The sequence below is a fragment of the Cynocephalus volans genome, chromosome 2 (genome assembly GCF_027409185.1).
Source record: "Cynocephalus volans isolate mCynVol1 chromosome 2, mCynVol1.pri, whole genome shotgun sequence".
Taxonomy (NCBI): domain Eukaryota; kingdom Metazoa; phylum Chordata; class Mammalia; order Dermoptera; family Cynocephalidae; genus Cynocephalus; species Cynocephalus volans.
The window spans coordinates 49686749-49711293 of record NC_084461.1 but is presented as its reverse complement, the minus strand read 5'-3'; the positions used below and the strand labels follow the sequence as shown (position 1 = coordinate 49711293).

Here is a 24545-nt window from a genome sequence, read left to right as displayed (position 1 = left end):
ATCATAACCCCTGTCTCACTATAGTATAGAAATAAAAAGTAGCAGAACTAATCCAGGTCATCCAAAAATGCTGTTTCACCTCCCACAGTATGACCCGTTTCAGTTAGCCATTAGGTTTATACAGTGCTGTTTTTATAACATTTGTGGATGAAGTTTCTACCACTTCAAAGTACATGTTTAAACTGGAATTCTTATTTGTCAAGAACATTTTTCAAGCCACTAAGTGAATTCCAAATAGGAATGGAGTTGATGAACAGTGGGAATAACCAAGTATGTTGCTTTCTCCTGAGTCTGCTATCGTGATAAGTTTTGCAAAATTTTTTATTAGGACATTCTATCAAAGAGATAACCCCTGTATACATTTCACTTGATATCAGTTATTTCTTAGTAGAATTTATTTGCTTACTTTTGTGTTTGAGGATATCAAATTAAGTACACATGAAATTGTAAATAGTCAGCTCTTTAAAAGGAAAAATTTTACTAGGAAACATTTCACGGAATATATAATGATCAGTTTCAATCTGCCCAGTTATGCATGTTATGATAATAATAAAAAAAGGTAGAATTAATAATAAATGTAGAACATTTTCTGAATTTCTTAAGATAAGCAACATGAAGTGGAAATTCCTTCTCCAACTCAGAAGGAAAAGGAGAAAAAGAAAAGACCAATGTCACAGATCAGTGGAGTCAAGAAATTGATGCACAGCTCTAGTCTGACTAATTCAAGTATCCCAAGGTTTGGAGTTAAGACTGAACAAGAAGATGTCCTTGCCAAGGTAAGATGATTTCAAAGATCACAATCATAAATGTGCAGTGATGCCTCTTCATGAATTTTGATTCCTTCTCTATTAAATAGATGGAAAAATGCATCAATTTGTGTTTTTTTGTTTGTTTATTTTGGAAGATGGAAAAGCACTTTAGAAAGCTCTTTGTAAATTATTTGGGTTTTGTTAATATGTGGGTTTAGACAGGTGGTTTGATATATATATATTTCTTACCTTTTGTTGCATCTTCATTTGATTGGCCTTAAAGAGTTAGAAATCCATCATCTCTTCTGGGTTTTTGGGGAACAGTTAAGGTTTTGCAAATAGATTTTTCCATTGAAGAAATGCTTTGAGATTGATGCCCAAAGTTCGTAAGTATGTTGTATTGTCAAAGTCATAAGGTTGAGCAGTACTACTATTCAGTTTTCAGTACATTTAAGTGAATTTACTTAAAGTTTGCCTGTACTTCTCATGGTGCATCCATTTCATTTAAAATAAATCATTGTTTAAAAAATCTAACTGTCTTTCCATTAAAGTCAGTAATTTTTAAATGATTATATTCATTGATTCATGTGCTTCTTCCACTTCCTGATTTCCTGGTATCTTTCTTTAACCCCAGGAACTAGAAGATGTGAACAAATGGGGTCTTCATGTTTTCAGAATAGCAGAGTTGTCTGGGAACCGGCCTCTGACTGTTATCATGCACACCATTTTCCAGGTAAAGCGGTTGAGTTCTATCATGTTTTTCTTATTCAGGGGCTTAATGTCCAGACTGTGGATTGTGCTTGCATTTTATCTTCTTTACTACTCATCCTCTTTTGCTTTTTTTGCTACTTGTTTTTTTGCTCCTTTACCAAGGGACAAATAAAGATATGGACAGGTAGAGTGTGGATAAAACACAAAATACATCCTTTTTTTTTTTTTTCCATTTAAGAAAAAGATGTGATGTGGGGAAATTGAAGCAATTCATTAAGATAATAGTTTAAAAATCATCTCCATGACCCTGACTTGCATAATGGAGTGCTAACTTAGAAAATGAATAAGCCCCCTGTTGTCTGACCTTAGAATGTAATTTCTTCAGTGACTTTTTTGTGTCCTGCTGTCTTCCCCATATCCATTTCTCACTTTTGAGCCTTTGCCCCAGTTCAGTGTGGGATTTAAATGAAGTGAAGGCTGTTGTCCTTGGGACTGGAGTGGGAAACTCCAGGCCTGCAGAGAATGCTAAGTTTTAGTTGGTGTGAGCCAGTGGCTGAGTCAGTGGCACTCAACTGAAGCAGCGTTCATGGTAATGGGACACAGAACTCTTACAGTTAGCAGCATACAGCTTGGAGACAGCGCTGCTGGGCTCTAGAAGGAAATCCCAACTCTGGTTTTGTCCCCAAATCCCTGGATCTTACTGGAGGTTTCCATTTCCCTCACTAGACATGTGAAAGTGATATTTCCATGTCTGGGTTATCCATAAGCAACACTGGTATATGACTTTTTTTTTTTTTTTTTTTTTTCCCCTGTCTTTTTCGTGACCGGTAAGGGGATCGCAACCCTTGGCTTGGTGTTGCCCGCACCACGCTCAGCCAGCGAGCGCACTGGCCATTCCTATATAGGATCCGAACCCGCAGCAGGAGTGTCGCTGTGCTCCCAGCGCCGCACTCTCCCGAGTGCGCCACGGGGTCGGCCCTATGATTTTTTTAATGTACTCTGGAAAATTTTTTTATATAAAAACAAAAATGTTAAGAGGATTTCTTTTTCTACAGGAACGGGATTTATTAAAAACATTTAAAATTCCAGTAGACACTTTAATTACGTATCTTATGACTCTCGAAGACCATTACCATGCTGATGTGGCCTATCACAACAATATCCATGCTGCAGATGTCGTCCAGTCAACCCATGTGCTATTATCTACACCTGCTTTAGAGGTAAATCTTTTTCCTAAAATTTCAAGAACACCAACTTGCTACTCATAAAGGTCTCTTGAACTCTGGAGGTTTTGCAGTGCATAAAATAATTGGCTTCATTGAAAGCATGTTGAATTTATAGAGGAAAAAATGTTGTGGTTAATAAACAGTCAAGTCTTAGATGAATTTTGCCTTTGAAAGTTGGTCAAAGATTTAGGGATTCATCTGTTTATGATATTGCTGCTTTGAAATGATCCAGTAGACATTTTATAAAACATATCTGGCTTATTTGCTTTTGGTTAGTTTGTTTTCTTGAAATTTATTCTGATGGCTTTTGTATTTATAGTTCAAAGGATGACTATTTTATAAAACATAAGCAATGCGTTGATATTGTTTATAGAATTTATTAGTAGGAAACACTTTTTAAATTTTTCCAAATCCTAAAAAGTTGTTCTATTAAACATTTACTAAAGCAAATTGATTTCGTAATCATTAGCGGAAAAGATTCTGTTTTGCTAATATCTTCTGTAGTTCAGATTGTTTTCATTATAAAATTATATTAATACCTCATCATTTGAGTGAGTGGCTCTCAACTGGAGATGATTTCTCTCCTCCTCCCTCCCTTCAGCCCCCCGTGGACATTTGGCAATGTCTGGAGACATTTTTAGTTGTCATAACCATCACATTTTTGGTTGTACACGCTATTGACATCTTGTGGGTAGAAGGCAGGAATCCTGCTAAAAATCCTACAATACGCAGGACAGCCCCACACAAGTTCATCTGGCCCAAAATGTCAATAGTGCAGAAGTTGAGAAACCCTAGTTTGGATGAAAGAAAAGAAAATAATTGCTCATGTCTTATTAATTTTATGTACATTTTCTGAATATTCTTAAACGTCTTAAATACTTTTAAAACAAGCTATTATTTTCTTTAAAAAATAATTTCAGACACTCCTTTTATAGTACTTTTAAAAATTTAATGAATGGAAAAGTTTTGATCATGAGATAAAATAAAATTAGATAAAATATTTTCTTCCAAGATTGCACTTAAAAAGTTCATGAGTATTCTTCCTGGCACACTATGATAATATATTTTGAGGCTTCATTTTGTTTTCCATCTAAATTCTTGGAAGTTATTTCTCATTTATTCATACTTTTAATTTATACCATTATAAAATAGTAAAGTTATCTATTTATCTGATTTTCTAGGCTGTGTTTACAGATTTGGAGATTCTTGCAGCAATTTTTGCAAGTGCAATACATGATGTAGATCACCCTGGTGTGTCAAATCAATTTCTGATCAATACAAGTAAGTAAAGTTTATTTTTGCAGAACAAATTTTTTTCTTTGTACATGTTAGAATGTCCAAGGGTCTTTATAAACTCAGGATGTTCCCGAGCCATGATGTTCTTTTGAGATATGTACATATGTGTTTTAATGACAGTGTATGTTAATATAGTTTAGCTCTGAAAATTATTGTTATATTCCATGAGGCATATGATATTTGAAAAGCATGTGTTCCAGGACATCTCTAAAAATAATGTATTGCCATGTTACTAGACAAGAGTAATCAAAAGTAAAAGTGCACAGAAAGATTTAGATAGCTATATTGCCCCTAAAGTTTTAAATAAAAAAGAAAAGTTTATAGGAATTAATGCTAAACTTTCTTTGCTTTATGTAGGTCATCATTTAATTCTCTTCAGAGGCTATTGCTCCCCTCCATCACCATGCCCAACACTATTCTTTCCTTTTAAAATTTTCTAATGAGATCAACAGGAACTTCTCTCTTAATTTAATATCTTTTAACCATTAAATTTTTTTCTCACTAATGATATTTCACCAAATAAGTAGTCATCACTGAATTTGGAAATAATAAGGAATGGTAGAGACTGTTTAATATGGAGTATCTCTGACACACAGCTGCACAGAAAACCTTAGAAAGGAAAGTTTAGGTAATGCTTGAGCAATGCCTTTGTAAGGAGGTTTAGTTTACAGAAATTCTATTTGGTACTTGAAGTTAACTGGTAAATTATTTAAATGTACTGTGAATTAATTCCCTCCCACTGTAGTAGATTAATATTATAAATTCACTTGTATATATGAAAAATAAAATGCAGAGTTGCCAAAAATGTTTTTTTTCATGTTTAAGTATCTGCCGTTCTTTTTTGTGCTTGAGTGTGGATAATAGTCTTCTCTTGCCCTATAGCAATCCCCCTGTAGTAGTGTGTATGTATTCACCATTCATTTCCTATACTTTGCAGTAGCCAGATTTAAAGAGAGAATTTAAATGTAACCTTGCTTTGAGAGATTTAACTCAGATCTTTAGGACTATTTAGGTCTATTTTTACATCTTTTAATTGCCTCTGGACTACCATATAACACAATGCACTTTAGTGACTCACCCATATAGAGGAAGACTGGAAAAGTCATGGGTTTCCTGAGATGCGTAGTTTGTTAAGTACATTTTAGGAGTTTGGTTAAGGAACTTATTTATCCAGGTTAGACAGGATAACATTTCATATTCTAACTACCTTATAAGAACCTGTAATGGGCTTCTAGGACTCATCAAAGCAAATGTATAAATATGAATATACATTGTCTGCTGCTCTCTGGGTTTACATTGTTTTGGTGGTTACGGTTGATTGTGACCTTTCTGAGAAGAGCAGGAGATCACACAGTGCAATGTAGGCCATCAGTTTTCATGAGCCTGGCCTCATTTATTATTTTGATGCTTGTGCATGTCTTGAAATGTTCCTAATTTCATAGATTTTTTTAACAAACAAAAATTTCATTTTAATTTGATTTTTGCCTTTAAGAAAGGTATTATTTTTTCTTTAATAACTTAAAACATTCAAACTGGTACGTTTTCTTTGCATTTTATTATATACCATTTTGTATGTTCCCTTATTATAGTATTAGAATTAAGAATAAGTTAGAGAACAAATTAAAACAGCTGATAAAGTCACTGTCTTTCAAATACTCCAATATGTTTTTTAAGGATAATGAGGACCTGTTCTGTTCTTCTTTATTGTGAACCTGTAAGGGCTTTTGGGCTTAGGCTGACCTGGAGGTCTTCTGGTGGGCGTCAGGGTACTGGTGGAGTCTGTCATTTAAACTAGCAAGGCCTCAGTCCACAGATGAATGTGATGCCCTCTGAAGCTTGAGAGCCACTCAACTAGGTAATGAGAAATTTGGAGGATGATTATAAATAAAAGGAGAGTGGCCAAGGATGTTTGTTTAAGGCCATTTTGCTGGTGACCTGCCTGGGGTGGAAGGATAACTAATCCTGCTTCCGGAAGTTCTTTTGTTATTCAGTGATGTAGTGATCTCCTTTTTGTGAGACCACAGCAACACAGGGAGGTTCACAGTTCCTATAGCAGTTTTGGATTGCTAACGGTTTGTTTTTTTTTTTAGGGTAGGGTGTGATGAGGCTATGTTATTCCTGAGAGAATGAATCAGCATTGTCACTTGGTACATGAAAGTATACCAGGGTTGATCAGAGCCACAGGGCATTATCAGAATTATTGCCTTACTTACCTTTCGACTGGGGATTATATGAGCCAGTATTTTATTTTCAGGACAAAGAAGAGTCAGTAGTCAGTAACACAAGTAAGTTTTATCTTCATAGCATGCAATAAAGGAGTCTGGGTGTACACATCTTCAGTCTCTGCCCCAGTCTTAACCACTCCAGCCCCATGTCTTGATGTTGGCTCTGATCCGCCACATGGACATTCTTACCGTCACATGAAAGCTCAATCATCTTTACTCCCTATGTCTTTTTAAACAAGCTGTTCTCCTGCCTATGAGCCTCTTTTCTTCTGTTTCCCTTCTTAGTCTGAGTGCTGTAGGAATGTAGGTTTCAAGTTAGTCACCATTGTATTTCTATCCAGTGACAGTTCGTGGAGGAAATCCTGGGAACATTATTAAGACCTTTCAGACATTATGTTAATAATGTCATATGATCCCCATAAGGGCTCATGATCATTTTACCTCAAACACTGACGTAATGAATATACATTTAATTTATTCCTCAAAATGTGCTTTGTCAAGCAGATTAGCAGAAGTATATATGGAATTTACCTTTTTTACATATTGAAGTGTGGTAAATTTGAGATTTCACCCCATGTTAGTCTTATTGTAGAGTACATATCCTTTTTCCAGCTTAAAATTTTAAAAAAATATTTAATTACGCTTTTATAAAAGTAATGTGTTCGTTGTAAACTAAAATAGAACAATATGGAAAATAAAAAGAAAGTAAAAATCACCTAAAATTCCTCACTCAAAGGTAACAGTTTTGGTGAACATCATTTCAGATTTCTCTCTAGGCACACACAGTAGTTCCCCCTTTGTCATCGAGTATACATTCTAAGACCCTCAGTGGATAACTGAACACACGGACAGTACCAAAGCTGATTGCAGTCAGTCGGAACACATTTCTGTTCATGTCTTCCACTGACAAATTTAAGGCCTTTTCCATCTTAACCGGAACTTACTATGCATGCACTGTGGCTGTAACTTTTGCAGTTTAAGGTGCACCAGCAAAACTAGGAGAGACTTCTTTTTCCTTCTTTACAATTTCATGAATAGAAGATTCATTGTTTTTTACCGTAGATCTTAGCAACCTAAGCATATGATTTTTTTTTCTTTCCTTATTAAGTCAAGCACTTTCTCCTTTTCACTTTAAGGAAGTATTTTATGGCTTCTTTTTGGCATATCTGATTGCCAGCATCACTACTCTTGTGTTTGAGGGCCATTATTAAGTAAAGTAAACATTACAACACGAGCACTGCAATATCGCAACATGGATCTAATAACCAAAATGTCTGCTAAGTGACTAAAAGCATGATTTCACTGGACAAAGGGAGGTTTCATGGCCTGGGCGTGACAGCATGAGATTTCATCACACTGCTCAGAATGGCACTCACTTTAAAACTGATGAATTGTTTATTTCTGGAATTTTCCATATAATATTTTGGGACCACAGTTGAGTGTAGGTAACTGAAACCATGGAAGGCAAAAAAAAACATGGATATTGGGGTACTACTGTATACACAAAGATATAAGCATACAGTTTCAGATATATAAAAAAAATCATACTGTAGATGTTTTCTGTGATGTTTATGGCTACTCAGTAACATGTTTTAGACATATTCCCTGAGGATGGCTGGTTAGCTCAGTTGGTCACAGTGCAGTGTTATAACACCAAGATCAAGGGTTGATCCCCAGACAGGCCAGCTGCCCCCCAAAAGAAAAAACCCAGGAAATTGAATGAGTCATGTTCCCTGTTGAAAGTAATTGGATTAACTTGTCCCATATTAAGTAGTTCATTTTTTTCTGCTTACATTGCTTTGAACTTACATTTGAACTTACATTGCTTCTGAACTGTGATAATCTTAGAGTTAATTTTTTTATTTTACATTTTGATATATATTGTCTCAGTGGCCCTCCAGATTTCTACAACCAATATGCCTTTTCCTCCACACTTTTGCAATCTCTGGGTTTTGTCAGGCTTTTTTAACAATTTTACCTTTGGTAAAAAAATTGAATTTGTTTTTATTTTGCAGGCCTCTTTCCAAAGTACCACATTACTTCCCCATTATTTAAAAGTATACTCTGGTAATAAGCAATTTAAAATAAGTATTTTTAAGATTACTTAAGTATAATACAATCACAAGTACTTATAGAAGTACTATTTGCCCTCAGTCTGTGAAGTACCGCAGTAGTATTAGAGCAGGAGAACATAAGTCTGCCATCCCGGGGCTTATAGTCTGAGTGACGGTGTAAAGGTTGATTTTATATGTCAGTTTGAGGGGGTTGAGGGATGCCCAGAGAGCTGGAAAAACATTATTTCTGGGTGTGTCCATGAGAGTTTTCCAGAAGAAATTAGCCTTTGAATCAGTAGGCTGAGTAAAGAAGATCACCCTGACCAATGTGGGCAGTTATTGCCAATCCATTGAGGGCCCAAATAAAACAAACAGATGGAGGAAGGGCAAATTTGCTTTCTCTGAGCTGGGACATCTGTTTCTCCTGCCTGTAGACATCAGTGCTGCTGGTTCTTAGGCGTTCAGACCTGGACCAGGACTTAACACCATTAACTTTCCCTACCCCGTCCTCAATTTCTCAGGCTTGCAGACTGGGACTGAATAACACCACTGGCTTTCCTGGTTCTCCAGCTTGTGGACTGCAGATGGTAGGACTTCTTGGCCTCCATAATCACCTGAGCCAAGTCCTATAGTAAATATATAGGAATATACATATATACATTCTATTGGTTCTGTTTCTCTGGAAAACCCTGATATACACAGTTCTGGTGACAAGAGTAGTTTATCTTTAAGGATGAATTTTCTGAATGGGTTCTGGGGTTTCTGACATTGGCTGTCTAACCTAATTAGATTTACAGACACTAAGGACTCTATTTCCACTAGTAAAGAGAGCACTAATAGTTCATGGTGTGAACTGTTCATAGAAATACACAAAATATCTGCATTGTATACTCCTGTCAACCACTGTGAGAAGCAAGGAGCTAAATGATTTTATATATGATACTTTAAAACATTTTTAGAAAACTAAGGATGTTGACGCTGATGTTTGGTTGCCCCTAATGTCACCAGACCAAGTGGTGAATGAAAAGGATGAGCCAGAGATCAGAATTGCCAGCTCAAGCACTGCATAAATAACCTAAGAGCTTCTAGGCTGCCTTGAAGGAGAACCTTCTCTCCTGTAGCCTTATCTTCAGCCACAGGGCTGAAATTGCTGAAAATCAAAGGCAGAACCTCATCCTGTAACTGACTGAATTACAATGCAGATGGAACTCCCAGCTTGGCAGGATGTCTACTTTTAAAGTGAGGGCATTGATAGTGAAATAAATCCAACTAAATTCATGGGCCTTCTACCTAAGTAAAATTTCTAGGGGTCCAGTGGGATGGGGCACATTGAGATATTCTTTCTAAGGTGAAGGATAAGTTGTTAACATCTGTCTCTCTACAATCAAGAAAGAGGCACAACAAGAAAGAGGCCTAGTGGGCCTGTTTGGATTTTAGAAGCAATTTATTTCTCATTTGCATGTGTTATTCTAGCCCATTTAACAAGTAACCCAAAAGGCTGATAGTTTTGGGTGGAGTCCAGAACAGAAGAAGGTTTTATAACATGTTCGGGCTGCTTTGCAAGCTGCTCTGCCTCTTGAGCCATAAGATCTAGTAGATACAATGTACTTGAGGTTTGGCAGATAGCAATGCTATTTGGAGTCTTCGGCAGGCCCCTATAGGTAAATCGCAGCAGAGACCCTTAGGATTTTGGAGCAAGTCCCTGCCATCATCTGAAGATAACTACTCTCCTTTTGAGAGACAGCTCTTGACGTGCTATGGAGCCTTAGTAGATACTGAATGTTTGACCATGGGCCATCAAATTACCAAACAACCTGAGCTGCCCATCATGAATTGGGTGTTATCTGACCCATCAAGCCATAAGGTTGGGCATGCACAGCAGCTCTGCATCATCAAATGGAAGTAGTATATGCATGATCAAGCACAAGTAAGCTACGTAAAGAAGTAGCTCAAATGCCTGTGGTCCCCACTCCTGCTATACTGCCTTCTCTCTCCCAGCCTGCACCTGTGGTCTCATGGGGAGTTCCCTACAGTCAGTTGTCAGAGGGCCTGGTTTACAGGTGATTTTGCACAATATGCGGGCACCACCCAAAAGTAGACAGCTGCAGCCCTACTGGCCCTCTCTGGGACATTCCTGAGTGGTGAAGAGGAATCTTTTCAGTGGGAAGAACTTCAGGAAGTGCACTTAGTTTTGTACACTTTGCTTGGAAGGAGGAATGGCCAGACGTGATTACATACCAATTCATGGCTGTAACCAATAGTTTGTCTGGATGGTTAAGGACTTAGAAAGAACATGATTAGAAAGTTGGTGACAAAGAAATTTGGAGAACCAGGTATGTGGATAGATGTCTCTGGACAAAAAATAGTGAAGATATTTGAATCTCATTTGAATGCTCACCAAAGGGTGACCTCAGCAGAGGAGGATTTTAATAATCAAGTGAAGAGGATGACATTCAGTGGATACCAGTCAGCTTCTTTCTTCAGTTATCTCTGTCATATCCCAGTGGGCTCATGAGCAAAGTGGTCACGATGACAGGGATGGAGGTTACACATGAGCTCAGCAACATGGACTTCCACTCACCAAGGTTGACCTGGCTGCAACCACTACTGAGTGCCCAATCTGCCAGCAGCAGAGACCAACGCTGAGCCCCTGTATAGCCCCATTCCCTGAGTGATCAGCCAGCTACCTGGTGGCTGGTTGATTACATTGGACCGCTTCATCATGGAAAGGGCAGAGTTTTGTTCTTAGTGGAATAAATACTTTCTCTGGAAATGGATTTGCCTTTTATGCACACAGTGCTTCTGTCAAAACTTACCATTCTTGGACTTACAGAATGCCTTTTCTACTGTCATGGTATTCCACACAGAATTGCTTCCAACCAAAGAATTCACTTCACAATCAAAGAAGTGCAGCAGTGAACCCATGTTCATGGAATTCACTAGTCTTGATCATTTTCTCTGTCATCCTGAAGCAGCTGCTTGATAGAATGGTAGGATGGCCTTTTGAAGACTCAGTTTCAGCATCAGCTAGGTGACAATACCTTGCACAGCTGGGGCAAGGGTCTCCAGAGGCTGTATATGCTCTGAATCAGCATTCAGTATACAGTGCCGTTTCTCCAATAGCCAGGATTCATGAGTCCAGGAATCCTGGAAATGGAAATGGGAGTGGAACCACTCACTATTACTCCTAGTGATCCACTATCAAAACTTTTCCTCCAGTTCCCGCAACTTTATGCTCTTCTGGCCTAGAGGTCTTAGTTCCAGAGAGAGGAATGATTCCTCTAGAAGGCACAACAGTGATTCCATTGAACTAGAAGTTAAGACCCAGCCACTTTGGGCTCCTCTGCCTCTGAGTCAAGAGGCCAAGAAGGGAGTTAGTGTTGGCTGGGATGACTGATCTTGACTACTAAGGGGAAACTGGACTACTACACCACAAACGAGGTAAGGAGGAGTATGTCTGGAATACAGGAGATCCCTTGGGGCATCTCTTAGTATTATCAAGGCCTGTGACTAAGGTCATTGGAAAACTGTAACACCCCAATCCAGGCAGGACTATTAATGGCCCATACCCTTCAGGAATGAAGGTTTAGATCACCCCACCAGGTAAACATCTTTGACCAACTGAGTTGCTTACTGAAGGCAAAGGGAATACAGAACGGATAGTAGAAGAAGATAGTTATAAATACCAGCTACTACCACATGACTAGTTATAGAAACAGGGATTATAATTGTCATGAGTATTTCTTCATTTTGTTATGAATACATTTTTGTGTATATACACATATATTAAACAAATATCTTTGTTTCCTTTCCTTTCTTATTCAGTTATCGTATAACATAAGTATTGACTTTATATCAGTATTTAAATATTGTAGATTTTACACCATAGTATTTAAGTTATGGGATATCAAGAAAAGAGTAAAAGACTTTACCTTCTCTTGAAGGGGGTAGGGATTAGTGTTTTTGGTTGTAGGCAGGATAGTTTTATCATGTTAGGTGGAATTATGACCTTGTCATTGTTTTTATTTGGAGATTAAATATGGTTTAAGCATACGCATATGGGTGTTAAGTTAATAAGGGGAGGACTGTGTAATGACTCATTTTATATTTCATCTTGACTGGACTAAGGAATGTTCAGAGAGCTGGTAAAACATTATTTCGGGGTGTGTCTGTGAGAGTGTTTTTGGAAGAGATTAGCATTTGAATCAGTAGACTGAGTAAGGAAGATTGCCCTTACCGGTGAGGGCTGGCATCATCCAATCCATTGAGGGCCTGAATAAAATAAAAAGTTAGAAGAAGGGCAAGTTTGCATTCTCTTTTTGAGCTAGGACATCCATGTTCTGCCCTTGGACATCAGGACTGCTGGTTCCTCGGCCTTTGGACTTAGACCAGGACTTACAACATTAGCTTCCCTACCTCGTTCTTGGGCCTTTAGACTGGGACTGAATTACACCACTGGCTTTTCTGATTCTCTGCCTTGTAGACTTGGGATTTCTTGGTTTCTGTAATTATCTGACCCAATTTCTGTAATAAATAAATAAATCTATGTACCTTGCTCTCTCTCTCACACACACATACATCCTATTGGTTCTGTTTCTCTGGAGAACCCTGACTAATAGAGAGGGAGAGAAGATTAACACAGATGAAGTGCATGTTCTCAGTTATGTGCTGGTACTCGCTCATCCTACACTCCTCATTCCATAAGAACTCAGAAGAGAGGAACACGTAAATAGAGGTAGTCTTCCTGCCTTCATTAGTAGCATATGTTGAGCATAATTTATTCTTGGTGATCCAGGGTAATTCTTACAAATGAGCATAATTGGTCTATATGTAATAAAATGATGGCTTTGGGTTTGCAAAGATATGTACAGTCTCTCAATAAAATAGTGAATGCTTATGTAGTTATTAGTGTGTGCCAGACAATGAGTGGATTGTGTTTATCATTTCCTGGTTCCCTTTTAATGTTCGCTGCTCAATATTTTTAAAGCATTTGTAATAATAGGTAAGATAAGGTAAGGGCTGTAGAGACTGCCTGTGTTTTTTGTTTTTTTTTTAATTGTTCTTAATTGACACATGATAATTGTATATATTTATGGGGCACAGCGTGATATTTGGGGACATGTAAACAATGTATAGAGATCAAATCAGGGTAATTAGCATATCCATCACCTCAAATATTGGTCATTTCTTTGTGTTGGGAACATTCAAAATCCTCTCTTCTAACTATTTGAAATTATACAATAGCTTACTGTTCACTGTAGTCATCCTACAGTGCTATAGAACCCTAGAACTTACTCCTTCTGTCTAGCTGTAATTTTGTATCTGCTGTAATTTTGTATTCCCCCTCTACCCTTCCCAGCCTCTAGTAAAACCACTATTCTACTCTCTACTTCTATGAGATCAACTTTTTTAGCTTTCACATATGAGTGAGAACATGCGGTGTTTCTCTCTTCCTGTGTTTGGCTTATTTCACTTAACACAGTGTCCTCCAGGCTGACCCATGTTGCTGTGAATGACAGGATTGCAGTCTTTTTTATGGCTGCATAGTATTTCATTGTGTGTATATCCCACATTTGTTTTATCCATTCATCATTGATTGACACTTAGGTTGATGCCATGTCTTGGCTATTGCGAATAGTGCTGCAATGAACACGGGAGTGAGACTGTCTGTTTTGAAGTTCTGGCCCCAGTACTTACCAGCTATGTTACATTGGCAAAGTTACTTACCTTCCCTAAAATTCATGTTCTTTCATTTGTAAATGCCAATAACAATAGTCTCTTCCTCAGAGAGTTGTTATGAGGATTAAATAAGATAATCCATATAAACCACTTAGTACAATGCCTGGCACTTAAATCCTCTAAATGTTATGTGCTTATTATTTTCTGTTTCTCTTTATGCTTTGTAAGGTTAGGAAGAATTGACGTACCCAGGAGAAACCAGACAACCAAGTATATTAAGTTAATAACCTTCAGTTCTATAGAGGGGCTTCAGTCTCTATGTAGATTAGTCGGGTTTGAGAAGATTTGTACAGAGATAAAGACAAATAAGGTGGAATCCGATAAATGCCAAGTGAGTGGTACGTAGCAGTATAGGAGTTCACAGGAGATAGTGAGCAGTTCTGTCTGTGGTAATCAAGAAAGGCTTCATGAAAGAGGTGACTTGTACTGGACTTTTGCTGATGAGACAGTTTCAACAAAATGTTAGCTAGCTTTTCTGTCCCTCTGTGCCGTGAGTTATACCAAAGTAGGACGGCAACTTTCTGATTATTCCTGAACCTTCACGGACTCTACTAAAAGTCCTGGATTTGCCATCTTTGGTGAAAATCTCCTGAGGAGCTGTAGAATCCCACTTCTTCCTTTATTTTTTTATTTTTATTGTTTTTGGCGGCTGGCCAGGACGGGGATCTGAACCTGTGATGTTGACGTTTACCTCTTCCTTTAGAGATGTGTCTGCATGCCTTCAGTCATAAGGAAAAGTAGAAAGTTAAGTGACTATCCTGAGATTCAGTTTCTTAAATGCTAACATTCATTCATTAAAAAAACTTAAAACAATCAGTAGCCACCACTTTCCCATTACAGCCTCAGAGATTGAATGGGCTGTAGAGGCCCACCAGTCTAATAAGGAGTGGTTTCATGGCCTTTTGACTCATCTGGACTCTTAAGTGTCAGGAGAGAACCATTTTCCAAGGCAGGCTAGCCAGTGCTCTTGGACATCTGTCCCACATGAAAGGTTAGGTTGAGTAGAGCTCAGACTCTTTGTTGCAACTTCTGTACTAGAGCTCACCCTCTTCATTGAAGTAGCAGCTCATCATTTTGTTCTTCTGCAGTCTCAATAGCCTTAATTTCTTTCACCTTTCTTCAGAGGGCATATAAGCCAACAGGGTTTTTATAAGGCCAAGTCAATTCTGTTAACACCACTTATCTACATGCATATTATTTCTGCAGTTAGAAAACATTATGCTTTCCTTTCAATATATGTTTCTACTCAAGAAACATAATAATATGTGCTAAGATTCTAAATAGTTTTAAACTTTTTTATTTCTATATGCTTAACCATCTACAGATAATGGTTCACAGAGGCTTAAATAGACTGTAAATAAGACTTAACCAGGTACTTCCTTCTTAAAGATTAACACTTTTGCTTTGTCAAAAACATAAATACAATAATACCTTGCATATACAGTCTCTACTACTCTAGACATCTGTTCTTGTAGTTTGGGAGCAAAAATCTAGATGTGAAAATTTCTATTTCTATAGTTCTGATAAAACTGTCATATTTCCTAGTTGAGATGTGTTCTGAGCCTCTCTCCTCCCTAGTTCCTTTGAAAGAGTCATTGAGTAGTGTTGGGTATTTCTTTCTTAGAAAAGGATATATATTTCTAAATATATTTTCATGCATTAGTCAGAAAAAAGATCAAATCCATGTGCTTTTAGTTTTGAAAGTGACTTAACTGGAAACAGAATAAAGCACCAGTTTTTTGTTTTTTTTTTTAATTTTATTTTGTCGCTATACATTGTGGGTGATTATTGTTGCCCCTCACCAAAACCTCCCTCCCTCCTCCCTCCCCCCTCCCCCCCACCGATGTCCCCTCTGTTTGCTTGTAGTATCAACTTCAAGTAATTGTGGTTGTTATGTCTTCTCCCCGCCCCCCCCCAGTTTTTTTTTTGTGTGTGTGTGTGTGTGTGTGTGCGTGTGAATTTATATATATATATATATATATATTTTTTTTTTTTTTTCTAAAGATGACCAGTAAGGGGATCTTAACCCTTGACTTGGTGTTCTCAGCACCACGCTCTCCCAAGTGAGCAAACCAGCCATCCCTATATAGGATCTGAACCCATGGCCTTGGTGTTGTCAGCACCGCACTCTCCCAAGTGAGCCACGGGCCGGCCCTAGTCAGTTTTTTTTTTAAATGACTACCTTATAGATTTGGGTCTGCATTTTATAGGAACTAGGGTTGAGACAGAATCTCTCCCTGGCTCAAATACACAGGTCCAGGGCAGTAGTGAGAGAGCTGGAGTCTTCATTATGGGGTATATAGACAGCTGTATGCAGTGTCTCTGTGCAGAGCCATGAGCAAGCCAGTGAGGAGGACAATACACACATACATGGTGACTGCCACGATATTGGAAAAGAAAATGGAAAAAAATGAATAACGCTTAGACATGCAGAATTATTCTGTGGAAGAAAATAAGAACAGCATTATCAAATCTAATATTATTTATATGTTCCAAACTGTTCTTGTACCCTCTCTGAGTACAAACAGTCCTACATCACATGATTCTTACATTATATAAATTGTACTGTAAGTAATGAACAGTTATCAGGAACACAACACCTTACGGTCTGGACATGTTGCAGATGTTAAGACTAATGTCATATTCTCCTCAGCTTATGGCAGATCTAGAGGAGAGGTTAAAGATCATCTGGTCCAATTCTTCTTTCCCTTTAGAAAAGAGGAAGCTGAGTCCTGCAGAGTGAAATGACCTACCACATGTTAGGAGCATTAGAACTTACTCTCATGCTTCCCATGTTCTTTCTGGTCTTGCGTTATCTAATACATTCTCTCCTGGATATTGTCATGTAATGGTAAGGGCAGCAGAGACGTGAAGGGGAAATTGCATTCTAAACCCAGAGTCTCTTAGAATTTGAAGAATAAGATAAACTTCTAATAAACACTTTTGCTGATCTTATGCCACTTATCTTCCTTTCAGATTCTGAACTTGCCTTGATGTACAATGATTCCTCTGTCTTAGAGAACCATCATTTGGCTGTGGGCTTTAAGTTGCTTCAGGAGGAAAACTGTGACATTTTCCAGAATTTGACCAAAAAGCAAAGGCAATCATTGAGGAAAATGGTCATTGACATTGTAAGTAGCTGATAAAAGCCAAAAAGAGAACAGTGATGCAAGCTGTTTTTTTAAAAAATGTAATAGTGAGATGAGTATCGGGTAAAAGAAACTGTATTTCAAACCTATTGTTGCTTTTTATGTTCTAAAGCTGCCCCTGCTGCTGGCAGTAATGTTCTATAATAGGTTTTTCACTTCTAGCAGCTTGGACTTAGGAATAATGACAGTGGACCCTCATCGTTCAGCTGTTATTTTCTGGGCTCCCCTATTCTGGTGGCACGCAGAGAAAGATGATTAATAAAAGCAGAGGGCTTGGGTTGCAGCTTGAATGGTTTTTTTTTCACCCTTTCTATCAGTAGACAATGCCATTGACTTTACTTTTTTCTCTATGTATATCATTCAGAATGATTGTGAAATACAGGAAAATCTCTGGTTATCAAAAACTTAATCTGTTAAGCATTGTAATTATCTGTCTTGGATGAGAAAATTAACCAGAATATTCTTTTTCCGAAACAGTTCATCTTAGTCAAGTCACCACTTTCTAGTCCAAGAAATGGAAAAATCTTCAAAACATGTGATGATGTCTTTATCCACAGAGATATATAGTCCCCTTTTTTACAATAAAAGTGGTTATCAGTGCCTAATGCTTCTGTATATTGTACATGTTACTCTGGGCTTCCAGAAAACTTTATGTTAAAGAGGAAAAGACTCTGCCCCAAGCAGGAGTAAAGAACTTTCACAAACTGCTATTAGATGGCATAGTGGTTTTTTTTTTCTCACATTCTGCGTAATATATTCATGCACAAATTCTGACTTTTTCCTCTGGACTTTACTTAAGAAAATACTCTGTCTTTTAAGGTACTTGCAACAGACATGTCGAAACACATGAATCTGCTGGCTGATTTGAAAACTATGGTTGAAACTAAGAAAGTGACAAGTTCTGGAGTTCTCCTTCTTGATAATTATTCCGATAGGATTCAGGTAAAGCATTATTTGAGTTTGCTCTGTGTGTGTACACGCGCACATGTGTCTGTGTATCCAGCTTTGATAAGATTTATTTTGCCTTTCTTCTACTTTATACTTTGGTAGTTATAGTCAGGATTTTTATCCAAATTCTTATTCCTGCGAAATAAGCACGTAAAATCCTGTTGGTCTTTTCATTTTCATATACATTTCAAAGCCAAAACCTAACACCCCACAAAACCAACCACTTAAGCAGCTCTGAATTTAATCAGCCATGCATATAAATAAACAGTTTCTCTTATGATATTTAGATGTGGTAGAAGTGGCATAATTTGGGACTATTAATACAAGTGTGAACCATATACAGACACATCGTGGTTGAGCTGTTTGGAATAAATCTTACACTACATGTATTTTTAAGTGTCACAATCATCCAATGTGAATATCTAGTTTAAAAAAAAGAAGCAGGTGCTGAATGGAGAATGCATTCTTCTATTTTAGGTACTTCAGAATATGGTGCATTGTGCAGATCTCAGCAACCCAACAAAGCCTCTTCAGCTGTATCGCCAGTGGACGGACCGAATAATGGAAGAGTTCTTCCGCCAGGGAGACCGAGAGAGAGAGAGAGGCATGGAGATAAGTCCCATGTGTGACAAGCACAATGCATCTGTGGAAAAATCACAGGTAATGCGGGAAGCATAAAGCTTTCAGAGAGAGAATACAGCTGCAACTTTAGCATTTGGTTACTTTGTATTCATATCTTGCAGTATTTTATTAGATTTTTAATTTACTTTGTTTTGACCAGCTCATTTTCACCTTAGTGTTTATGATCCAAAAAATTTTCATTCTTACAACTTAACATTCATATGGCCATATATACATTCTTATGACTGTATTCATAGAGTATATTCATATACATATAGTGCATGACATTCTTTCAGTTATCTGGATTCATCTGCAAATTGGCTATTCTAAAATAAAGTCCAGACCTCAAAGCCTAGCAGATATACAACTAGAAAAAATTTTACGCTTGAACTAAGGGTTCTAGAAGCTAATTTTCACCACCTGCTAACAACATTTTTATATGATCTGTTGTCTAAAATAGTGACTAGTATTTTATCAAACTAAGGTTAGTAGTCTTCTTTCTGTTTAATGTTCTAATTGTAGGCCATGATCTAGGTAACCATTTCCATTGTTTCTTAGTCTCAACTCCTCTACTCATTTTGGATTTTCTTTTTTAACCAGGTGGGCTTCATAGACTATATCGTTCATCCTCTCTGGGAGACGTGGGCAGACCTTGTACATCCTGATGCCCAGGACATTTTGGACACTTTGGAGGACAATCGTGAGTGGTACCAGAGCACAATCCCTCAGAGCCCCTCTCCTGCACCTGATGACCAAGAAGAGGGCCGGCAGGGTCAAACCGAGAAATTCCAGTTCGAACTAACTTTAGAGGAAGATGGTGAGTCAGACACTGAAAAGGACAGTGGAAGTCAAGTGGAAGAAGACACTAGCTGCAGTGACTCCAAGACTCTTTGTACTCAAGACTCAGAGTCTACCGAAATTCCCCTTGATGAACAGGTTGAAGAGGAGGCAGTTGGGGAAGAGGAGGAAAGCCAGCCCGAAGCTTGTGCAGTAGATGATGATTCTCCTGACACGTAACAGTGCAAAGACTTTCATGCCTTTTTTTTTTTTTTTTTAAGTAGAAAAATTGTTTCCAAAGTGCATGTCACATGCCACAACCATGGTCACACCTCACTGTCATCTGCCAGGACGTTTGTTGAACAAAACTGTCCTTGACTACTCAGTCTGGCGCTCAGGAATATCGTAACCAGTTTTTTCACCTCCATGTCATCAGAGCAAGGTGGACATCTTCATGCACAGCATTTTAACAAGATTTCATCTTGTAGAGCTGACAAAGCAGATAAAATCAACTCCAAAATGTTTTCAAGAGACAGTGGCTCATCTGGCAGCCCAAAAGTTGATTGGGGGTTACTTTTTTTCTTATTTGTTTGCAATATTTTCAGAAGAAAGAAGGCACTACAACAGAGTGAACTTAATGGATGAAATAACAAATATGTCAAGAACAGGACACAGCATGAATCTGTTACCAGGAGGAGGATGAGCCACAGAAGTTGCATAATTTTCTAATTTCAAGTCTTCCTGATTCATGACTGAATAGTGTGGTTCAGTGAGCTGCACTGATCTCTACATTTTGTATGATATGTAACACAGACTTTTTGTAGAGCTTTACTTTTATTATTAAATGTATTGAGGTATTATATTTAAAAAAAACTATGTTCAGAACTTCATCTGCCACTAGTTATTTTTTTCTAAGAGTAACTTGCAAGTTTTCAGTACAGATCTGTGCTACACTGGATAAATCTAACTTATGAATTTTACTTGCACCTTATAGTTCATAGCAATTAACTGATTTTAGTGATTCGTTGTTTTATATACCAATGACTTCCATATTTTAAAACAGAAAAACAACTTTATGTTGCAAGAAACCCTTTTTGTAAGTCTTCGTTTACTTTGCTTTTTGTTTCAGTCTTACCAGATAAGCGGCATTGCTCTACACCGTTTTTCTTCATAGCGTGCAAAGTGAGTGTTTGTTTTGTAATACTTTGATGTGTGTTATGTCAAAAGTGTTTTAAGCCTCATGGAAACTCAATCATCAGTTGGTGTTGTCTGAAGCAAGTGGGAGATGTATAATTACCCAGTAGCTAAAATGGTCAGTCTTTTTTAGGTATTTTCCTACTTAATGTCTTCTGATAACTTTTTGCTGTGTCAGTAGAAGTGCATTTCACAGAGCATGTCTTTGTAATAACCCACACATATTTCATGCTCATTTTTATTGTTTTTACAGCCAGTTATAGTAAGAAAAGTGTTTTTTCCCTTTGCTGCTTTATGATTTAATGTGCGCTTCAACCTCTGTCCATGTTGGCTAGATAGGGTTTTATCAAATGTATCACCACCATTCTGATTAATGGAAAGAAACAGTCAAGTTAGAGTTAGTGTTCATTTCTACCACAGGGTTGCATATCATCACTATCTTTTACTCTTGGTTTACAGAGAAAAGTTAACAGCTAGCTAGGCAATTTTTAAGAATATTAAAAGAATATATTAGCAAACACCAATACAATTAATTCTCTTATGTTTCTATGATTTCACCATAGAACTAAGAACTGTATGAGGAATAACCCTTAGAAGTGGTTTTAAGTGTAGCATCTACCCTTTCTTAATGAACAGCCATGTAACATGTAGGAATTGCTTTGTCACTTGTCATCAGTCCATGAGCCTGTCTTGTAGAGGGAACTGCTTCCTTAAACATACTGAGGAGAGAAGTTGGTGATTCACTGGCACCAGAGCGTTGGTAATGTGATGCATCCTAAAATATTCTAGAATAGTGGTTTGGTAAAACCATTCTGCCTAAATGAAAAATTAGAGAACACTCTTGACTGATTTCAGCACCAGCAACTGTATTGCAGTTTTAAAGATCAGTTCCCAGTGCTTATTTGCTGATAGCAATTGGCTTTATGGGGCATTTATTAGTTTGGATTTTCTTCCCATGTCAGTTCTTAATATAGCATATATCTTCTCTGTGAAAAGTTTAGAGCCCAAATAATCATTTTTTGCCTCAATATCCAAGAATTGAGACAGACTAAAGCAGGTAGTCTAAATGAAAAATAAAACAGTTAAGAAAAATTGCAAGCCCCCAAAACACTTACATTTGGAACTTCTGAAGGAGCCTTTTGGGAACTAGTAATTAAGTCATCACCAGGGAAAAATACCCAAGCTGAACGTAGTCCTCATTTTAATCCCCTGAGATCCTACCAATGCTCAGAACCTTCGATAGAAAAATTGTCTATAGTTCTGATCTTTCACATAGGGCAGAATAGGAATCAGGTTTCCGCCTTCTTTCCCCTGTAAAGATCAAATAGACAGTAATCTTTGAAATGAAGACATATGTTTGACAAAGTGTTTTCACAAGAACATTTGGTAACTTGTTTCTCTTTTGATTTTATTTGTCCCTGAGGGAGGTCTAAAAGGAAAGGCAAAGAGTCTAAGGTTTATTTCCCTTTCCAAAACATTCTCATTCCCTCCCCTTCCTATACTTGGTATTTCCCCCGCAGGGTGCCTAGACTCTTAATAATGAAAAAAATTAAAAAGCAGCAATATGATGTCACTAACAAATCCAGACCTAAAAGGGTTTATAACTGCACTAATAAAGACAGGCTTTTTTCCCCCCAAGTTTGTTGATTTTTAATGGTACCATGTTGTAAAGATACCCACCAATGGACAATCAAATTGTAGAAAAGGCATAGTATCCAAGAGACAGGGACTAATGCAGTGTACAATCTGCTTACCCTTTCCCTTCTCTCTTTCTGTCCTCTTCTCCCTCCAAAGTGTGCTTCAGAAATATGCACTGCTTTAAAAAGAACATCCTTTTACAAGTGGCTTTACATTTCCTAAAATGCCATAAGAAAATGCAATATCTGGGTACTGTATGGGGAAAAAATGTCCAAGTTTGCATAAAACCAGTACATTTCAGCTTGCAAGTTACTGAACACATTAATGCTGTTTTAATTTTGGTTTCTTTTACTTCAGTTAAAATTCACAAAAAGATAATGTAGATAGAACAAATTTCAGACAAGGAAAGGAAAAACTTGAATGAAATGGAATTTACAGAAAGCTTTATGATAATTTTTGAATGCATTATTTATTTTTTGTGCCATGCATTTTTTTCTCACCAAATGACCTTACCTGTAATACAGTCTTGTTTGTCTGTTTACAACCATGTATTTATTGCAATGTACATACTGTAATGTTAATTGTAAATTATCAGTTCTTATTAAAACATCATCCCAAGATGGGATGGTGTTGATATATTTGGAAACTCTTGGTGAGAGAATGAATGGTGTGTATACATACTCCTTGTACATTTTTATTTTCTCCTGTAATATAGTCTTGTCACCTTAGAGCTTGTTATGGAAGATTCTAGAAGACTATAAAATACATAAAGATATATAAATTTAAAAAACATAGCTGCAGGTCTTTGGTCCCAGGGCTGTGCCTTAACTTTAACCAATATTTTCTTCTGTTTTGCTGCATTTGAAAGTATGGTGATGGTGGAGCTAGGGCAGGGCATTTCACAACCAGGCTTTTAATTGATTGGACTTCTGGCAATAGCTGGATTTTACAAAACTACAGACAACCTATGGATGATTCTGAGAACCTTTTGAGGTACCAGCTCTTAAGTACTTGCCATAGGGCAGCACCACATGTATAATGATTGTTTCCCATCTGTTGATCAGGAGCTATTTCAGCTAATTACATTTGATTGTTCTTACTTTCAGACATTACTGGGGAAATACATTTTTGCCCAGGGATTATAAAAAGTCATTTTAGCTTCTTGAGCTCTTAAGAAAAGAAACTTTATTTGAAACTGGGGCCATAGGTCACTCCCATTGGTTAGTCTTCAGCTCATCAGCTTCCTGTCATCTTAAGAAAATATACATAGATCATTTTTTTAACTAAAAAGTTTTCAACTAAGTTCAACCAAATTTTCCTATATGTAGGTAAACCCATCTATTTAAACACAAAGTTGTGTATAATGCCAGTTTATATAGCATAAAGGATTCACCAGTCACTAGAGTTTGTTTTTGCAAATCTTGCATCACTTTAGAATATTTTAATTTAACCTTGTACAATGGCCAGCTCCTGAAAGCAATGAAAAATTCCTAGTGGAAAATGTGGAAACCTTCTCCCACTTCAGCCCAGCCCCTGGAACATGTGACTTAGTGAAAGGAGAGATTCTTTTCTAGGAAAAATGAGCCTCTTATTATTTTGTTTTATTATTATTTTTGACACAAACTGTAGATTTTAGCAGCCCTGGCCCAAAGGAAATCGATTACTTTTGTTTTAAACAGTATAAATGGGACACTATAATTACAAAAAAATCCTTACTGATTTTAGTTGTTTTTATTTTTTGGATATGTTTTCAGAGTGGTAAATTGTGTGTGAGCATTACAAATGATGATTGTTTTAGTGGTTTCTTAGCCTCTCCTACAGCCCATGAGGATAGTACTGTACATCAATACCTTCATATGAGATTTTTATATGCAATGAAAATAAAAGCATGGGTTGATTCTGCCTATTCATGACTCGGTCTTTTACAAATAAAAGGTTATTCATTTTAAATTGTAGTTCAATCAGCATATGTGTCCAACAATAGTGAACATTGTTAAAATGGAAGGAGGATAGTGACACTGTAAGTTAGTATTGATGTTCATAACCAAATGAAACCAAATTATGTTGATTAATCTTTCTGTGTAAAAAATTCCCAAAATTACTTAGATGGCCTGTAAGATTAAGCAGTGTTTTCTAAATAGGCTTGAGAAGGGGCCTTCCACGCTTACTTGAACATCCTGGTGTATTCAAAGTTATCACGCAACAATTATTTGTTGGG

The 24545-nt window shown here is 37.2% G+C and overlaps 1 protein-coding gene across 5 annotated transcripts in view; it reads left to right on the top strand.

Moving 5' to 3' along the window:
* The window catches only part of LOC134369517 (3',5'-cyclic-AMP phosphodiesterase 4D), a 335504-nt gene extending 311271 nt beyond the window's left edge, over nucleotides 1-24233 (top strand). For all 5 annotated transcript variants that reach the window (XM_063085989.1, XM_063085988.1, XM_063085986.1 and 2 more), the window contains 8 exons: nucleotides 604-776; nucleotides 1384-1482; nucleotides 2516-2680; nucleotides 3868-3967; nucleotides 16977-17131; nucleotides 17969-18091; nucleotides 18575-18757; nucleotides 19319-24233. In XM_063085989.1, coding sequence (XP_062942059.1) covers nucleotides 604-776; nucleotides 1384-1482; nucleotides 2516-2680; nucleotides 3868-3967; nucleotides 16977-17131; nucleotides 17969-18091; nucleotides 18575-18757; nucleotides 19319-19735 — 1415 coding nt within the window. In that variant the 3' untranslated portion in view covers nucleotides 19736-24233. The remainder of the gene's footprint in view (nucleotides 1-603; nucleotides 777-1383; nucleotides 1483-2515; nucleotides 2681-3867; nucleotides 3968-16976; nucleotides 17132-17968; nucleotides 18092-18574; nucleotides 18758-19318) is intronic.
* Nucleotides 24234-24545: the final 312 nt, after the last annotated feature.